We start from the raw sequence: 20342 nt of genomic DNA, 5'->3' as shown, positions 1-20342 counted from the left end.
CATCCTCTCTCAGATTTAGACCACTCTCACACATATACACACACACTCCAAATCCCCACCCCAGACACACACCTAATTCTACAGACGCACACACATGCACCCCCTCAGACTTAGATACTCTGCGCACACACACACACACACACACACTCACAACCCTCCACCCCAGAGAGACACACACGCGCACACAAAAAAAACCCCACATACGCATACATTTGTGGGGTGAATTTGTACTTGTAGAGTTACACAGTACTTTGCTCAAAAACTGCATGAATTCATGTAATACTCTAACTCACGTTTTAGATTAAAATCAGTCTAAACATTATGGCACAGACAATATGCGGGTTAACACCTTCATATTATCTGGCTAACACCAATTGTTACAGTTAACCTGAGAATGTAACTTTTTAAAGTTTTGTGATTTACATATGAAAGCAGTGAAACTATCATGGTATTTAAACAGATGAAAGACTCAACATACAAAGGTATTCACTGTATAATTTCAGTTACATTACACTGTAAACTTTTGCTATAAATTGTGTCTTACAATTGTCCTCCATAACCACCTGATGAAGGAGCGGCGCTCTGAAAGCTAGTGCTTCCAGTTAAGCCTTTTGGACTATAACCTGGTGTTGTTTGACTTTTAACTTTCTATTTGGATTGTTCACATTCCTGCAGTACTGAAACAGACCTCATCAAAGTGGAATCCGGTTTTTACCACCTCAATCTTCTCAGCCTGCTGCAGTGTTTACTACAATTGAATGTGCCCCTCTTCCGAGGTGCCCAATTGAGTCAAACTCTTCATTTCCCTTACTTTATAATTTATTTTTACCACACTTAGAAGTCTTGTGTATGCAGTGATTAAATTATTAATCTGCTCATAAAATACTAATTGAGAAAATACTTCGTACTGGATTAAGTTTGCAGGTGGTGTTAATAAGCTTAGGTACATAGATGTTTATTAGGCAAGGGAATTGAATGTTAAAAAAAACGCATAAAAGTTGTTAATTCAACAGTAATGAAATATTTACAGACCAGGCCACAACAGTTCAAAAAGGTAGCTCACCATTATCTTTGGCATTATAATATGTCATTTTAATGAGATGTGTTTATGATTGTGCTGCATATTTTATTTCATGTGTATTGCACTGTTGTCCTATCATTATGAATACCTTTTTTGAACACTGCAGAAGTACCTTGGATGTACTTTTCTACAAATAATTAAGTATGTGTACTTATGTTGTGACTGAGGCTGGAGGTGTGGCACTGTCTTTAGTCCCACTAATGCATAGGCCATGATGTAAATTTAATTCTTTCTTCATTCCTATTATAGCAACTTTATTATACTTGATTTAAATTATCCATGCGCCAGTTTTCTTTGTTTAATATTATTGATATATTTGAAAATAACTTATTCAGTGAAAATACAAATTTGATTAACACATTTTGTAATAAGAAAATGTGTGTTATGCCCCTCTACCAGTATGAGGTTTATTTAAAGTAGGATGGGCGAAGGTGTGGACAATAAAATATTTCTCTCTGCAGAAATTCAGTTTGACAGAAAACTATCTTGGCTAGTGCACTTATGTTTTTAAAGGATAGATTTTGAGATGTTCTAATGGCTGTTGTTTGCTGGTTTACTGGCAGAGACAGCTTGCTCAGGAAAGTACAAGGAGTCTTTCTAGTTATTCAAGAGGATAGTCAGGATTCACCAAAATATTATTTGGGGGGTGTGATCTGTAAACAAGCAATTATCACCAGAAATGAGCAAAAAATACATTGTTTTCAAAAAAAAGCTCCTTTCAATGACATTATTTAAATAAAACAACCCAGGTATCCACAATCCTTCAAACTTATTCACAAAACATTTTGGATGTGGGTTTGCTCGCTGAGCTGGAAGGTTCACTTCCAAATGTTTCGTTACCTTACTAGGTAACATCTTCAGTGGGCCTTAGGTGAAGCAATGCTGAAAATTGTTGCTTTCTATTTATATGTTTGGGGTTGGTGATGTCACTTCTTGTGGTGAAGTCACTTCGTATTCCTTTTATCAGGGGGTGGTAGATGGGGTCTAACTCTATCAACAAACACATTGAGTTCCAGTTGGAATGCCATGCTTCTATGAATTCTCATGCGTTTCTTTGTTTGGCTTGTCCTAGGATTGATGTGTTGTCCCAGTCAAAGTGGTGACCTTCCTCATCCCTATGTGGCCAACTAGCCACAAAAAGACATGACCCTCTCTCACTAGTATCCTCACATACGGATGAGGAAGGACACTACATTGTTATGTTAATGCAGGGCTTTGGTTTGGTTGTCAAATACTTGCATTGAAGATTGAACAACAAACCTTTACTAAAGTTGGGTTGTAATGTTAAGGTTGTACAGGACATTGGTGAGGCCTCTTCTGTACTCTCTGCAGTTCTGGTCATCCTGCTATAGGAAGGATAGTATTAAATTGGAGAGGGTTCAAAAAAGAATTACCAGGATTTTGCTGGGAATGGAAGGTTCAAGATACATAAATGGGCTGGTACATTTTTCATTGGAGTATAGGAGGTTGAGTGGTGAATGTACAGATATTTATAATATCATGAGCATAGATAAGATGAATGATAAAGATCTTTTCCTGAGGGTAGGACATTTCAAGCTAGGTGTATTTTTAAGGCAAGAGGAGAAAGTTTTATAAAGGATATTTGGGGCATCTCTTTTTTTAAAAAAAAAACTGGTTCATATGTGGAATGAACTGCCATGAATGCAGGTACAGTTACAGCATTTAAAAGACACTTCAATAAATGCATGAATAGGAAATGTCTGGAGGGACTTGGGACAAATGCTGACAAGTGGGACTGGTTTAGTTTGGGGACATGGTTGACATTTACGAGTTGGGTCTGTTTCCATACTGTATGACTTGAGATTGGTCCCTGGGATGTGAGGATTGTTCTATGACGAAGCTGAGTAAATAGATTCTATATTCGTTTAAGTTTAGATGGTGGAGGGATTGACGGGGTAGCCATTGAGAGGTTGTTTTCCTGACTGGGCAATCTAGATTATGGCTGACAGTCTCGGGATGTGGGGCTGATAATTTATGACTGGTAGATTTTTTTCCCTCAGACGTTTGTGAATCTCTAATTCTGTACTTTCGAGGATTGTGGATGCTTCATTATTGAAAATGTTTAAAGGAGAAAGTGAGGACTGCAGATGCTGGAGATCAGAGCTGAAAATGTGTTGCTGGAAAGCGCAGCAGGTCAGGCAGCATCCAAGGAGTAGGAAGCTGCCTGACCTGCGCTTTTCCAGCAACACATTTTCAGCTCTGAAAATATTTAAAGCCATGATAAATTAATTTTTGGTCTCTTAGGGAATCGAGGGATATGAATGTGTGGGGAAAATAAAATCTAAGCTGGAAATATCAACCATGATTGTATTGAGCAAGCTTATCTGACAATATAGCTTATACCTTGTGTACACATTTGCTTGCCTCATTCAAAAAAGACAGATTTTCAAAACAAATTTTATTGCCAGTTGTAACAATTAACACAGATATTCTACTGAGTAACATTAATTTAGAAACGTCCTAGTAGTAATAATGAACTATATCTTTAAGTGCGCATTGAGATCTGAGTATTTTGTTGTGAACGTAACTTAAAAAACTGTCTAACCCAAAACTTAACAAGTTCACATCTTATGCCAAATAACTCTGGTACAAAAGACAAAATATAAAACTTTAAATTCTTTTTCCTTATCCAGTGTTCTCCCTGAAAATGTTGTTGACCTCTTTGTAGGATATGTTTCTACACCTTATCTGAATTATCAGAACACAACTTGAGTGCAGGGAGTCATAATAACTGGTTTTAGTATTATTACCCCTCAACATACACATGCATGCTATCCAAGAATTGGCTGTTAATGATTAGGGTCAAGAACCCTGATTTTCAACTTGTTAACTCAAGTTAATTACAGCCCAATTACTGACATCCCAGTGCAGTTCAGATCATAGTGAAACTTGGAAACTACTTGGTATGGTTGAGCTATTCATTAGCTGTCATGGACATCAACAATGTTATATGTACTTTTCACAACTCTATATTTTAAAAAAATAACTTGCCATTTTAAATACTTGACAAACTACTGTTGTAGAGTGGAAAACAGAATACCATAAGCTTTAAGCAAAAATGTGAAATATTCTTTTTGAAAAATATATATGTAAAATATCTTATGTATTTGCCATCCAGGTTTGAGAGCTACAATAAGAGAATAGTACTTCCAAAACTGCTGATTTGGCACAAAGTAATAGTGATGGGATGTCAAAAGATGCTGATTGCTCTATCGAATCAACAACAGAAGTATCCATTTAAAGTCTCGTGCCCACTTAAGATCATAGGAGGAACAGGGAGCTTGCTTATCAATTCCAAAGTAATTATTTTAATTGACCTATTCAGACATATCATGAGAGATCTCTAGAGCACATGGGACTTGAACTTGGATGTTTTTGCCCAGGGGTAGAGTCCCTGACTCCAACAGTCACCAATCATCTTTTACCCTGAGCCAGAGTAAGGAACATTGCTGTGGCTTTCCTGTAATATGAAAGCAGGTTGATTGCTGTCAAAAATGATAACCAGGCCCACAATTGATTTACTTCTGAAAATCTACATCGAAAATGACACTTTTGTCAATAAAAGCAGAAAAGTGTTTGTTTCCTAAATTATGCAAATTTGAAACAACAGTTTTTAAATTTGATTTGGCCAAGTGTTATTAAATTATACTAAATTAATCTTAGAAACAGTCTGAACAGTCATATTGTAGGTTTGAGAAACTGAGCATCTTTGGAACTCTGTGCAAAATGCTTGTAGGTCTCATTGATATTGAGAGATCTAAACCGGGTTTTCCAATGCCAAGTTGTGTGGCAAGATACAATGCAAAGTAATATTTTCAAAAGAAAGTCCCGTATTTCTTTAGAATAAGATGATAAAAAGGTTGTCAAGTAGAATGGTAAACTGAATTTGAAATTAGGCAGGATTTGGATTGGGATCGCCAACATTTTGATCTAGAGTAACACCTGATTCCTACAGTGTTTGAAGCAGTAACCTACATTGGTTTTAGCTGTATTGACCAATTAGTGACCAGAAAGTGTGTTTGCTGTTCAATTCAGGATGGTAGGCAGGCTCTAAAAGCATTAGGACCAATAGGAAGTCCTCTAGCCTGGACGGAGCTGCCACAAGATTATACTTCAAGAATGAGCAACTTTAATGTATTTGACATTAAAAATGACCACAGCTGGACTACCACTGTGGAGGGTATATCCCACCCTAGGGCAGCCTTTAGCCAGATGGGCAAGGCATCTGTGGCAGTGCATCATCAAAGTGATCTTGTTGTAATGATATGAAATCAGGACAACTCAAAATATTTGCAATGCTCCCAGTGCCACAGAGGACTTGCAGGCCAATTGGAAAATGGCCTTGATTGGCCTTTTAATTGGCAACAAGCTACCCACTATTTGCAGGAAGTAGCCATTCCTCACCTGGTCAGTTCCTGAAGGCGTGACAAATGCAGCAGCAGTACTCTAGGGAACAGGAACTATATGAAAATCCATTGTCTTCTTCTTGGAAAATGCCCATAACAATGCTGAGACTTTTAAATTCCTATGAACCTGCTGGCAAGTTAATTATTTCCACCAGTGGAATACATAGTAGGATGAATTTGACCTATGAATTGTTGTAGGTCCATGCTGGAGTTGTGACCTGCACTTAAAACCTTCTTCCGGTTCTCCCCGCTTTCCCCCCCCCGCCCGAAGGGGTAGGGTAAGCATAGTTGATCTTTGACCAACAAATTATTTCTGCAATTATTACTCAGTGAAATAAGTGGCTTTGAAGGGCAGATTGGAGGCTCAGTGGTTAGCACTGCTGCCTCACAGTGCCAGAGTCCCGGGTTCAGTTCCCACCTCGGGGGACTGTGTGTGGAGTCTGCACATTCTCCCCATGTCTGTGTGGATTTCCTCTGGGTGCTTCGATTTCCTCCCACAATCCAAAGATGTGCAGGTCAGGTGAATTGGCTATGCTAAACTACCCATAGTGTTAGGTCGCTTAGTCAGGGGTAAATGTAGGGGTCTGGTTGGGTTACTCTTCAGAGGGTCGTTGTGGACTTGTTGGGCCGAAGGGCCTATTCTCATACTGAAGGGAATTAAATCTCATCTGAATGGATAATAGTAATAATTCTCAAAATTAAGACCTTGCAATTTGTTTTATAATTACAGTAACTTCTCAGTAGAACACAATGATATATCACTTATTCATGTGTCTCTCAGTAACACTAAATAGTTTAGGACTTGTTTGGAGGACTTTATGAGAAACAAGCAAATCAGTGGAATTTGGCCTTTACAATGCCATATTCAATACTGAAAATCTATGGCTGAGATTAGTTAAATCCCAATTTGACAATTCCACAGTACTGTTAACTTGTGAGAAGAATAGCTGCAAAAGTCAAACGTTTTCAATGAATCATATTAGTGGAACTGTTGTTCGTATCCCAATTTCTTACAAATGGTGCACATTAGGCATCTGAATAACTGTGCTGACCAATTACAGTGCTGCATATATCTATTTGATTCTGATGCTTTTCTTTGACAAATACTGCTGTTTAAAAAGAGGGGAGAGTGAGAAATGTAACAATTTGACTCAGTTGAAAATCTACATGCACATACATTGGATGATGCATTAGCAGAATGGGAGCATATCAATATATTCTACCTTCTTGTAAGAAGAATTTACCAAAATGTGCAAGGTGTGTATTGCTTGTGCTTTCTTTAGGTTAAATGTATCAAATTATATCTGAAACCCAGGGGCAAAAGTAAAAGTACTTCTGTTACAATAAAGTTACCAGACCATTGGTCTGCACTCTCATTAGTTAGCAGCAATTGGTGGTTGTTTAACATGAGAGTCACTACACCTTAGGCAAGTGAGACGTTGAGAAGGGCAATCCTTTATGGTATCCTCAGCTGGTGCAGGAATTGAACCCACACAGTTTGCATCACTCTACACTGCAAACCAGTCATCTGGCCAATTGAGTTAACTATACTGTATAATGAATAGAGATACCTGTGACTTAATTTAAAAAGAATCTGTCATTCTTTGTATGCTGTTTACTGTATACTTCTGATAGGCAGTTGTTCATAATAAATACTGTTCGTTTCCTCATCCGTTTAAAGTCCACAGCACCATTTCAATATCAAAGTGTGCAGTTAATGTTTTGAATTATAACATTTACTTTGGCTCTGTTATTCTGTAAAACCTAGCACTGCCAGATAGTGGCCATTGCAAATGCTAAACAATGTAAATTATGTGACTATCTTACCAATATTCAAAAGATTTATGTTAAGAGACTAGTATTTTCACTTAAAAACGAGGACTTGTCCTCTCTCTCTGGATGAGAAACATTCAGCTTAGAAACCTAATGTTCCTATTTTTGGTGTTGCCAACTCAAGATAATTGCATAACAGCAGTCAGATTAAACCTGTTCAAATTTGCACATTTTTGACTGGCTAACAGTTGAGCTTTTGTATAAACTAATTTCTCAAAAAACTTGCCTGCTGCTCTCTTTAAAATTACTGCCATAGGTCAGGAATATATATTCAATTTCTTTAAATCGGAAAGTACAATTCAGACATTTCTGACAATATAACTTTAGACATTGAAGAAACTGTGGAGTACTTTAAAAGTGGGCAGACCATTATTTTGAATGAATACCCCAGCACCAAAATAAAATTCCTCATCAGAAATGTCAAGCAAGGGTCTTATTAATAACAGTAATACAGTGGTGACCTCACTCCTCGAAAGGAATCATCGCACTGTTGGCCTGACTGACCATTTGCCCCCACTGCATATTGTGTCAATGAATTATCTGTTGGTGTATGTATCTGACAAAATTCTGCTACAAATTCATCCTCAAATGCCAGCAGAGTCTCAGTCCAGGCCGTTGTGTTGAGTTTTCCCATTGTGCCTCCATACTCTTGAGGAAGGGTATTCGGTGGAATATCTTTGTGAAGCGAGCTTAGATCTGAACCATGAAGAACAAACTATAAAAAAGATGGAAAATATATTCAAATCTTTGATATAGAAAAACCTATAATACCAATCTCAAGCACTGGTAAAATTTAAATCTGTAACAAAATACTTTTGAACAGTAAGATAACAACTTGCAATAAAAAGTATCTGAAATCATAAAAACAGTGCCTAAAATAAATGTCACCTTTTAAAGTGATCGAACTTTCTTCTATAATTTTTTTTCTTATTGTATCATCCTAATGAAACTTTTGGCTTCAGTCTCAGCATAATTGCCCAATTCAAAAACCTTTAGTGATGAAATCACCATAATGTGAATAGGACAATCAAGAAATGACTTAAGTTATCATGTTAGACCAAAATTGTACAGTGGTAACTGCTGAAATGGGTATTCAAGTTGCCACTTATTCTTACTTGTTTATTCTGACAGTGTAATGTTTCTTACTTACAGCTCACAAGCAGATCTAAACTTAGACACGGAGTGTAGCATTTGGTTGGGCAGAATAGAACTCTGGAGCCAACACTTATAGTCTTGCTTATCCAATGCACTAAATGATCAAAATGTCATCAGAAAATAATCTGACAGCAAAATCTTCATTGAAGCAGACTAGTTGCAATCTTAGTGACCTGTTGTGCAGGAATTCTTTTATATATCTCAAAAAATAAATCAAATTAATGATAAACTATGAAATGAAGGTTATGTCATATATTTTCAGATTAACATCCTCCATTTGACAAAGGTACAATGTAAGTCTGAATGTCTGTCAGCAATATGAATGTAATACAAATGAATCTTAAAAGGAAAATAACACAAAGAAATCTGAAATAAAAACAGAGAATTGAATAAACTCAGCAGGTCTGGCAGTTTCTGTAGTCAAACACAGTTCGTGTTCAAATCTAATGACCCTTCATCAGAACTGAATGCAGCTGGGAAAGGATGGTATTTATGTTGATTATATTTACAGCCTTCAAGACTCCATCTTCTGCTTAGGTACTTTACAGCTTTCAAGATTCAATAATTTAATAATTATTCTGAGTTTAATAATTTCAGAACTTGAACACCCTCCCTCTATGTTCGTTACCTATCATCACATCCTGAGGCTCCATTTTATATGTGTTGCTCCAGCTGTTACGGACCAGACCAAACCCCTGAAAATAAGATAGCCTGGACCCTAACTTTTTCTTATTTTAAAAGGTAAGTGTAGGATGTTGCATTCAAAATGTGATTTGATTGGTCAAACTACTCTACTTTAAGCACACACTACAGTTAAAGTACAGACAAAATTAAAATAAAAGAAAATTGGCTTGACTGTAGCTATCAAAATGCTTAACAAAATAATATTAATTAGGTATATGAATAGGAAGGGTTTGGAGGGATATGAGCAGGGTGCTGGCAGGTGGGACTAGATTTGGTTGGGATATCTGGTCGGCATAGACAGGTTGCACCAATGGTTCTGTTTCTGTGCTATACATCTCTATGACTCTATGACTATGAACTACCACTACTAATTAACTGTTCCAATATATTAACATCCCATAAAGACACCCTTGGCAAAGGCAAATTCAGTAAAATAGATTGTCTCACATGCAATTCTAGCAACCCAGGAAGAGAACCCAGCATGTAGCTTTAACAGAGAGAGTAATAAGAGCTTTCACATCCAGCTTCAAGACCCCCAGCAATTACAGAAAGCTAAAACTAAAATTCCTGGTTCTGTGAAAGCTTGACCTCACCCATTAAGGCTGTTGCTATTGTTCCAACTTAAAACAACTCCAAGGCCTCACAAGCTATTTACTTTATTAACTTTGAACAGACCACTCAGTACCAATGTCTTAACCTTTCTCCATTAAAACAAAGACAAAGTACACCTCTTAAAGCCACATATCGTCACACAGCCCAGCCAATCCATTTTCAACTATTCACATTTCTTGTTAGCATCCTACTCTGCCTTTATCCCCCTCTTGACTTATCATGAGCATGCCCTTTGTTTGCCTCTCCTTCTTTTTCCCTCTCTCCCCCTCCCTTAGCACCATGATTCACTCATTCACTTCTTCCCCAAACCCACCCCGAAATCAGAACTGAACTAATTTCAGTTCTGACGAAGAGTCACTGGACTAGAATCGTTAATTCAGTTTCTCTCTCTATAGATGCGCCAGATGTGTTGAGCTTCTTCAGCACTTACTGTTTTTGTTTTACATTAAAGGAAATATTTGAGAGAATGTGTGAAAAAGTTAATTTGTGTAAACCTCTTTACCATCTGCAATTTAGTTATAAAACAAATTTGACTTATTACATTTTGCTCCTTTAGTGGAAATGAAGATGAACTCAAGTAAAGTCTAAGATAGTAGAGAGTGATGTGTAATCTTTGCTTTCTTAAGCCTCCGGGGAGTTTAGAAGTAGAATATAGTTCAAAACACTACTGGAAAAGTGCAAAAGCAACTTTACCAGTTAGCGCATTCTCCATGATTGAGAAAATACAATGAAATATAACAAATCCAGATGTGCAGGTATTTTGATTTGCAGATGCTAGGAGTCTATTTTAAAACATTGTATATAAAATGCTGAACAATATAATATGCTATTTATTTTGATAGCTTAGAATGTAATATGGAAGATTTGGAGCAAAGGTCTAATGGACTTCTAAAAGTAGTAGTCCAATTCAAAGCCTCTAAATGAAAGTCATACATAGCAGTCATAGAGATGTACAGCATGGAAACAGACCCTTCGGTCCAACTCATCAATGTCAACCAGATACCCCAACCCAATTAGTCCCACCTGCCAGCACCTGGCCCATACCCCTCCAAACCCTTCATATTCATATACACAGGATAATTCTACATTAGTACACAATTGTATATTTGAATGTGTATCACAATGTGCTAAGAAAACTAAAGTACATACCCTTTCTGTCATCTTCTCCTTTAGAAATGGTTTTATGATAGCAAAAATACCCTTAAAAATTATGGGTTCATTGATGACATTGACAGTTTTTATTCTCATCGGAAATCCATCCTATGAAGAGAAGTGAAAAGTGTAATGCTGCAACAGTTACGAAAAGTAGCAAATGAAAACAATTTCTATTCATTTTTCATATTTAACAATGTTTTATAGGAATGATTGATTAAAAGCACTGCACATGCAACCCAAAAATATTATATAGCACCAGAAGATCTTCCAGAGTTCAAAAACAATATAGAAAGAAATATTTTGCATATAGAGTATATACTTATTGTCCATCTACATTTCCTGATCTTTGATGCTTACGTGTTGTGCCATATTCATTTATTAATTTATAATTGAACAAAGACATCTTCGATTATAAGACCATAAGATGTAGAAGCAGAAGTATGCCATTCAGTCTGCTCCACCATTCAATTAGATAATGCCTAACCTGATAACGCTTAATTGCGCTTTCGCCAAAAGTACTGATTAAAAATGTCTATGTCAGCCTTGAATGTGTTTAATGATCCAGTCTTGACAACCCTCTGCAGTAAAGTCTCCACAGATTCACTACCATCAGAGAAGAAATGTCTTATCTCTGTCTTAAGTGTGTGTCCCCTTATCTGAGAATACGTCCTCCAGTCCCAGACTCGAACGCAAGGTAAAACAACCTCTCTGCATCTACTCTGTCAACTCTCCTATGAATAATTATCAACCTTTCTTCATAATATAGTCCCTCCATTCCCAGTTATCAGCCTCACTAACTTTCTATGGAATGCCTCCAATGCCAATATATTTTTCATTAGATAAGGGGCCCAAAACTGTTCACAGTATTCCAGCTGTGTAACTTTAGCAAAACATCCCTTTTATTCTCCCAATCCCTTTGAATTAAAGGCCAACATTCCATTTGCTTTACCTAATACCTGCTAGAACTTGGATGCTAGCTTTTTATAATTCATGCATAAGGACTCACAAATCCTTTTGTTTCTGTAGCCTTCTGCAGTCTTCTCCATTTAAATAATATTCAGTTCTGCTATTCTTCCTGCCAAAGTGCATAACGTCACATTTCTCATTATACTCCATCTGCCAAGTTTTTGCCCATTGCCCAACCTGACCATATCTGTTTGCAGACTCCTCGTGTTATCCTTACCACTTCCAAATATTTTTATGTCGTTTGCAAATTTGGCTATACTACATTCAAATTCCTCATTCAAGTCATTAAAACATATTGTAAATAACTGTGGCCCGAGCACCGATCCATTTGGCACTCAACTAGTTGCAGGTTGCCTCTTGAAAATGCCCCCTTTATCCCAACTCTATCTTCTATTAGTTAGCCAAATATGCTACTTCTAGCACTTATGGGCTCTTATCTAATAAATGTTCTATTGTGTGGTACCTTATCAAATGCCTTCTGGAAATCAAAACATATTACATCCACTACTTCCCTATTCTGCTTGCTATCTCCTCAATTAATTCTTCCAAGTTTACCCTCCAAGTTTTTTCTTGGGAGGATGAACAGCCAGTTATCTTCGTGCATATAGGCACCAACGATATAAGTAGAAAGCGAGATGAGGTCCTGAAAGAAGAATTCAGGGAGCTAGGAGAGAAGTTAAAGGGGAGGACCTCAAAGGTAGTGATCTCGGGATTACTACCAGTGCCATGTGCTAGCCAGCATAGAAATGAAAAAATAGGCAGGATGAACACATGGCTCGAGAGATGGTGTAGGAAGGAGGTTCAGATTTGCTGGACATTGGGAACGGTTCTGGGGAAGTGGGACTATTACAAAATGGACAGTCTACATCTGAAACAGACCAGAACCAATGTCCTTGGGGGAGTTTTTGCTACTGCTGTTGGGGAGGTTTTAAACTAATGTGGAAGGGGACTGGGAACAAGAAGAGAAAACAAGTAGGCAGCGAGATGGAGACTGGAGACTGTAAGAATTATGAAGATAGCATTAATAAAGGGAAGAGTAGGCAGAGAGCAGGTGAGCACAAAAGAACTGGTGGCCTGAACTGCATCTACTTTAATGCAAGTAGTGTGTAAGGCAGATGAACTTAGGGCTTGGATTGGTGCCTGGTAGTATGACATTATTGCCATTAGAGACTTGGTTGAAGGAAGGGCATGATGATTGGCAACTAAATGTTCCAGGATATAGATGCTTCAGACAGGATAGGGAGGGAAGTAAAAGGGGGGTGGAGTTACATTGCTGGTCAGGGACGATATCGTGTCTGTGCTAAAGGAGGACACAATGGCGGTCTTGGGTAGTGAGGCATTATGGGTGGAGCTGAGAAATAAGAAGGGTGCAGTTACATTGTTGGGGCTGTATTACAGACCTCCCAACAGTGAGCGTGAGGTAGAAGAACAAATTGGTAAACAGATTATGAATAGATGTAGAGGCAATAGGGTAGTGGTGATGGGAGATTTTAATTTTCCCAGCATTGACTGGCGTCAAAGGTCTGGATGGAGTAGAATTTGTACGAAGCATCCAGCAGAGTTTTCTAGAGCAGTATGCCAATAGTCCGACGAGGGAAGGGGCCATATTGGACCTGGTACTGGGGAATGAGCCAGGACAAGTGGTAGAAGTTGTGGTGGGGGATTTCTTTGGGAACAGTGACCACAATTCTCATAGATAAAGAAGAGAGTGGTCCTAAGGGAAGAGTACTAAACTGGGTCAAGGCCAATTATATCAAAATTAGGCAGAGTTCTGAAATGTGGATTGGACACAGCTATTTGAAGGGAAGTCCACATTTGAGATGTGGGAGGCTTTCAAAGATAGGTTAATGGTAGTGCAGGATAGGCATGTCCCATTGAAGGCAAAGGATAGGAAGGGCAAGATTCGTGAACCGTGGATGACAGGAGAAATTGTACGATTAGCCAAGAGGAAAAGGGAAGCGTACATAAGGTCAAGGCAGCTAAGAATAGAACAGGCCCTGGAGGAATATCAAAAGAGTAGGACAAGTCTTAAGCAAGGAATCAAACGGGCTAAAAGGGGTCATGAAATAGCTTTAGCAAGCAGCACTAAGGAAAATCTCAAAGCATTTTATTCTTATATAAGAAGCAAGCAGGTAACTAGAGAAAGGATTAGTCCACTAAAAGAAAATGAAGGAAGGCTGTGTGCTGAACCTGAGAGAACGGGCGAGATTCTGAATGATTATTTTGCATCAGTGTTCACTGAGGAGAAGAACATGATGAATCTTGAGATTAGAGATAGAAGTTTGATTAGTCTGGACCTCGCTGGCATAAGTAGGGAAGATGTGTTGGGTATGCTAGAGGTTATTAAGGTGAACAAATCCCCAGGACCGGATAGGGTCTATCCCAGGTTGCTAAGGGAGGTGAGAGAGGAAATAACTGGGGCCCTGACAGATATCTTTGTGGCATTCTTAAATACAGGTGAGGTGCTGGAGGACTGGAAGTTTGCTCATGTTGTTCCCCTGTACAAGAAGGGTAGTAGAGATATTCTGGGTAGCTACAGACCAGTGAGCCTGACGTTGGTGGGGAAGTTGCTTGAGAGGGTACTGAGAGATAGGGTCTATTTATATTTAGAGAAGAATTAGCTTATCAGTGATAGGCAACATGGTTTTGTGCGGGGGAGATTGTGCCTTACCAACTTAATAGAGTTCTTCAAGGAAGTGACCAACTTGTTAGATGAAGGAAAGGCTGTTGATGTCATATACATGGACTTTAGTAAGGCATTTGGTAAGGTTCCCCACTGTAGACTAATGGAGAAAGTGAAGTCACATGGTGTGCAGGGTGTTCTAGTTAGGTGGATAAAGAACTGGTTGAGCAACAGGAGACAGAGAGTTGTAGTTGAAGGGAGTTTCTTGAAATGGAGAAAGGTGACCAGTGGTGTTCCACAGGGGTTAGTATTGGGGCCACTGTTGTTTATAATATACATAAATGATCTAGAAGAGGGCACTGTTGGTATGATCAGCAAGTTTGCAGATGACACAAAGATTAGTGGAGTAGCAGAAAGCATAAGGGACTGTCAGAGAGTACAGGAGGATATAGATAGACTGGAGAGTTGGGCAGAAAAGTGGTAGCTGGCTTTCAATCCAGACAAATGTGAGGTGATGCATTTAGGCAAATCTAATTCTAGAGCGAATTATACAATGAATGGAAGAGCCTTGGGAAAAGTTGATGGGCAGAGAGATCTGGGAGTGCAGGTCCATTGTACCCTGAAGGTTGCTGCACAGGTGGATAGAGTAGTCAAGAAGGCATATAGTATGCTTGCCTTCATTGGATGGGGTATTGAGAGCTGGCAAGCCATGTTAAAATTGTACAAGACATTGGTTTGGTTGCATTTAGAATACTGTGTACAGTTCTGGTCGCCACATTACCAAAAGGATGTGGACACTTTGGAGAGGGTGCAGAGAAGGTTTACGAGGATGTTGCCTGCTTTGCAAGGTGCTAGCTATGAAGAGAGGTTGAGTAGGTTAGGTTTATTTTCACTTGAAAAAAGGAGATTGAGGGGGGACCTGATTGAGGTTTACAAAATCATGAAGGGTATAGACAGGGTGGATAGAGACAAGCTTTTTCCCAGGGTGATGGATTCAATAACAAGATGTCGTGCTTTCAAGGTGAGAGGTGGAAAGGGGGATACATGCGGCAAGTACTTCACACAGAGAGTGGTGGATATTTGGAATGAGTTGCCAGCAGAGGTGGTAGAGGCAGGCACGGTAGATTAATTTAAGATGCGTCTGGACAGATGCATGAGTAGGTGGGGAGCAGAGGGATACAATGCTTAGGAATTGACTGACAGGTTTAGACAGTACATTTGGATCGGCTCAGGCTTGGAGGGTCAAAGGGCCTGTTCCTGGGCTGTAAATTTTCTTTGTTCTTTGTTCTATTAATTTATGGTCATCTTTTGTTGGATTTTAATACTTTCCCAATCATCTGTGGCTTACTACTAATCTTTGCCACATTATATGTTTTTCTTTTAATTTGACAATATCCTTAAGTTTCTTGGTTAACCTAGCCCCTTCCTAGGATCCTTCTTCCTCACTAGAATATACCTTTGTTCTGAGTCAGGAACTATTTGTTTAAACATCTAACGTTGTTCCTCAACCACCTTTGCTGCTAAACTCCTTTCGTAGTTCACTCTAGCTAGCTCTTCCCTCATTCCTTTGTAAATAACCCTGGTTTAAATTTAGCAGAATTGTTTCCAACCCAAGTTCCTCCCTCAAATTGAATGCTAAATTTTACCACTGTCACTGTTTCCTAGGGGATCTTTTACACTGACATTACTTACTAAACCTACCTCATTACCCATCACCACATTTAAAATAGCCTGATCACTGGATGGATCCATAACGCATTGTTCCAGGAAACTATCCCAAACACACTACATGAATATTTTCTCATAGCTACTCCTGCCAATCGGATAAAAATTTAAGATCCTGCAGAGATTTTTGGAAGATTTATTTAATAACCAGAGGAAAATCAATTGAAACCAATGTAATTTGCTACTGTAATGTTATTATTGTTTAATTATAATATAATCAGAGGTCTTGGGAAACAAGTAATTCAGATAAGTACCACAGTGTGTTAGCTTTTATTGGTAAAGGGATTGAGTTTTGGAACCATGAGGTCATGCTGCAGCTGTACAAAACTCTGGTGAGGCTATATTTGGAGTATTGCGTGCAGTTCTGGTCACCACATTATAGGAGGAGGTGGAAGCTTTGGAAAGGATTTAGAGGAGATTTACTAGGATGTTGCCTGGTATGGAGGGAAGATCTTACGAGGAAAGGTTAGGGACTTGAGGCTATTTTTGTTAGAAGATTGAGAGATGACTTAATTGAGACATAAGATAATCAGAGGGTTAGATCGGTTAGACAGTGAGAGCCTTTTTCCTTGGATGGTGATGGCTAGCACGAGGGGGCATAACTTCAAATTAAGGGGTGATAGATATAGGACAGATGGTCAGAGGTAGTTTCTTTACTCAGAGAGTAGTAGGGGCATGGAATGCACTGCCTGCAACAGTTGGAGACTTGCCAACTTTACAAGCATTTAAACGGTCATTGGATAGGCATATGGATGAGAATGGAATAGTGTAGACTAGGTGGGCTTCAGATTGATTTCACAGAGCAGCGCAACATCAAGGGCCAAAGGGCCTGTACTGCGCTGTAACATTCTAAGTAACATTATAAGATTTTTAAATTACTGTTCTTGGTGAGCACTTCCAGTATTCAAAAACCAAAGAACAGTGATTTCCACAGAAATCATTGCTTAGTGATTATCAGGATGAGAAAAAAAGAAACTGAAACCTGTTAAATTTTCTCCTGTGTTTGGTTTTGCTTTTATTCTCATTGGATCATTGCTCTGTTAATCAAACAAAGATTACTCAGATGGTGACGTGCTTTCCACACAATGACATTAACAGAATAGGCAGATCCCTATTGTGGACAACAACGTTGCTATGATGCATCATCAACATTTGAAAAGCCAAATGCTTAGCTTCAGCCAACATGGCCAGACAGCAATAAAAAAAGAACTGGAAGATGACACTATTACAGCTGACTGATCAAATATCAAATATTGGGAGGGAAAGGCCAAATTGTATTATCATTAGACAGGAATTTATTTAATTCAAAAGACATCTGGAATTAAGAATCTGCTGATGACCATGAAATCATTGTTGATTGTCAGAAAAACACATCTAGTGATAAATGTCCTTCAGGGAAGGAAATATGCCATCCTCATCTGGTTGACCTATATGTGATCCACAGCAGTGTGGTCGACTCTCAACTGCCTTCTGAAATGGCCTAGCAATCCATTCAGTTGTATCAATCTCTAAAAAGTCCCAAAGAAATGAAACTGGACACATCACCTGGCTTTGACCTAGGCACCAGAAAAGACAATAGCAGAAACAGCCCTGTTGACCCTGCAAAGTCCACCTTAATAAGGTATGAGGATATTGCCAAAATTGGGAGAGCTGTCGCACAGACTTGTGAAGCAATAGCCTGCCAGTCAGAATCATACCTTACAGACATTGTTGCAAACACCACCATTACCATCCTTGCATATGTCCTGTCCCACTGGATAGCATTGGCCAGAAATTCAACTGGACTTGCTGCATAAACATAGTGGCTACAACAGCAGATCAGAATCTAGGAATATTGTGATGAGTAACTAACCTCCAGGCTTTGGAAAGCCTGTCTAACATCTGAAAGAGCACAACTCAGGAGTGTAATGGAATATTCCCACTTGGCTGGATGGATGCAGCTCTGACAACACTCGAGAACCTCGACACCATCCAGAACAAAGCAGCCCACTTGATTGGCACCATATCCACAAACATCCACTCCCTCCACCACTGATGCTCAGTAGCAGCAGTGTTTACCATCTACAAGATGCACTGCAGAATTTACCAAACCTACTTAGACAACACCTTCCAAACCCACGCTCATTTCCATCTGGAAGGAGAAGGATAGCAGATACACAGGAACCCCACCAGCTGCACATTCCCCTCCTAGTTACTCATCATCCTGACTTGGAAATATTTTGCTATTCCTTCACGAATTTCTCCTTGAGGGCATTGTGGGTCAACCTACAGTATGTGGACTACGCAGTTCAAGAAGACAGCTTACCACCACCTTCTCAAGGATGAGCAATAAATGCTGGCCTGGTCAGTGAAATGCACACCCCATGAATTGAAAAAAACCTCACTTTAAGAAACTTATGTGGCATTATGATCCCATTGTGACAACCATAAGACATAAAAATTAAATATATCTTACAAATCCACAAGCATTTTATTCATTCCCTGCAGGTATTTGGTACCATATGCAGTTCCGATTTTTAGTTTACTGTTTCCTACATAGGATTTCTTTCCTTCTCCATGCATTGATTCATCTCACCAGGTTTATTGGCAACCATATTCCATCCATGATCCACAGAGACATGTAATTTGAATGGCACACTGCTGTAGACCTCCTTAGCCATATTTACGAAAGCCTACAAAACTGAAACACTAGCAGCAAATTTGTTTAATTGATGACTGCCTGTCTTTGACATACTGATTGTTCAACTAAATACATAAAGCTACTGCTAAGTGTGCTTTCTCTTTACTCCCCTCTGCTACAGTTTTCCTTTGTCTGCATCTTTCCTTTGTGTCTGACACATGGTTTTCTTATGTTAACTTCCTTCTTGTTGATAGTATTTCCCTGTCAATGATCAGCAGGTCACACAGACCAGTATTTCTATTCCTTTTACAATTCACGCAATCCTTTCAAAGTCCCTATCAAACATGCTCAAAAATATTTACAACTTCCACAAATATTTAAACTACATTTCAAACATTCTTGATTTACAAAGGCGTTGAAGGGTAGAGGGAATAAAAGTAAAGTAACACAGCTTTAAAAATTGATGTGGTGCAACATACAAATTTAACGACCCTATTAAATATGCAATTAAATGCAAACTATAATTACCTTAGTGGAAAATGTAGCAAGAGGTACAATCAGATCAGCCACAATCTTATAAAACAGTGGAATTGGCTTGTGAAGCAGAATGGCCTACTCCTAATCCTAATTAGTACATTTGTGGGTTCTTTACTCCTTCAGGGTCAAGGTTAACAAAAGGTAATTATAACTTGCATTTAATTGCATTTTTAATATGGACGTTAAATTTGTATGTTGCAACACATCAGTTTTCAAGGCTGTGTTACTCTTGTAAAAGAAACAGAAGTCATTGGAATTCTTTGAAAACAAACAGCAAGTGAGTCGTACTACAGCTATAAGTCCAGAAATAGCAACATGAGAAAGTAAACTCATGGTGTGGGCAACACACAATTATGTGAGCTGCCCTGTGTCCATAGCGGATCCCTGAAGAGTACAGGTCTGTGAAATAACTGATGCAGACCTCAAGTAGCAGCTGATTATACGTTGATTATCCTCCGGTTTATGAGTTAAGATAAGGCAATATACCAAAGGAAAGGGACTGATTAACCAGATGCAAAAAAAACCTGGGGCTGTCCATCCAAGTTGGTCAGATTGGTTAGGCCACAATCCTGGGTGTCAGGGGTTACTGTTGTGGTGGGGAAGTTAGAGAAGTCGATTGTGCGGATTGCTGGAAGCATGCCGGGGTACAGAGGGAACAATAATTGTCAAGGGGGCAACTCAACATGTGAAGGTAGGGGAAAGATGACAGTGAATTGGAGGACATGTGTTATTGTGGGAGGTGAAAGAGGTGTCATTTAAGTTCACAACCATCTTGATCTTGACAGGGAGACACTGAAACTCACTAGTTGGTGTGACTAAGTTATAGGCTACACTGGGAATTGGAGGAAAGCATAGGCAGGCTTTTAAGGTGGGATGAGAGAAAAGACAACCTATACTGCTTGTTCTTAAATAGCAATACATTTA

At 38.8% G+C, this 20342-nt stretch overlaps 1 protein-coding gene across 3 annotated transcripts in view; it reads right to left on the bottom strand.

Annotated features, from left to right (window-relative positions):
- Nucleotides 1-6210: 6210 nt before the first annotated feature.
- Nucleotides 6211-20342, bottom strand: part of ttpal (tocopherol (alpha) transfer protein-like) — a 33776-nt gene continuing 19644 nt past the window's right edge. For all 3 annotated transcript variants that reach the window (XM_043710304.2, XM_043710305.2, XM_043710306.2), the window contains 2 exons: nt 10942-11052; nt 6211-8056 (listed from right to left, as the gene is read on the bottom strand). In XM_043710304.2, coding sequence (XP_043566239.1) covers nt 7778-8056; nt 10942-11052 — 390 coding nt within the window. In that variant the 3' untranslated portion in view covers nt 6211-7777. The remainder of the gene's footprint in view (nt 8057-10941; nt 11053-20342) is intronic.

The sequence above is a fragment of the Chiloscyllium plagiosum genome, unplaced genomic scaffold, assembly GCF_037043375.1.
Source record: "Chiloscyllium plagiosum isolate Xiang-an unplaced genomic scaffold, Cpla_swu_hap1 HiC_scaffold_15, whole genome shotgun sequence".
Taxonomy (NCBI): domain Eukaryota; kingdom Metazoa; phylum Chordata; class Chondrichthyes; order Orectolobiformes; family Hemiscylliidae; genus Chiloscyllium; species Chiloscyllium plagiosum.
The sequence above is the reverse complement of the archived record's forward strand: the minus strand, read 5'-3'. Positions and strand labels throughout refer to the sequence as shown.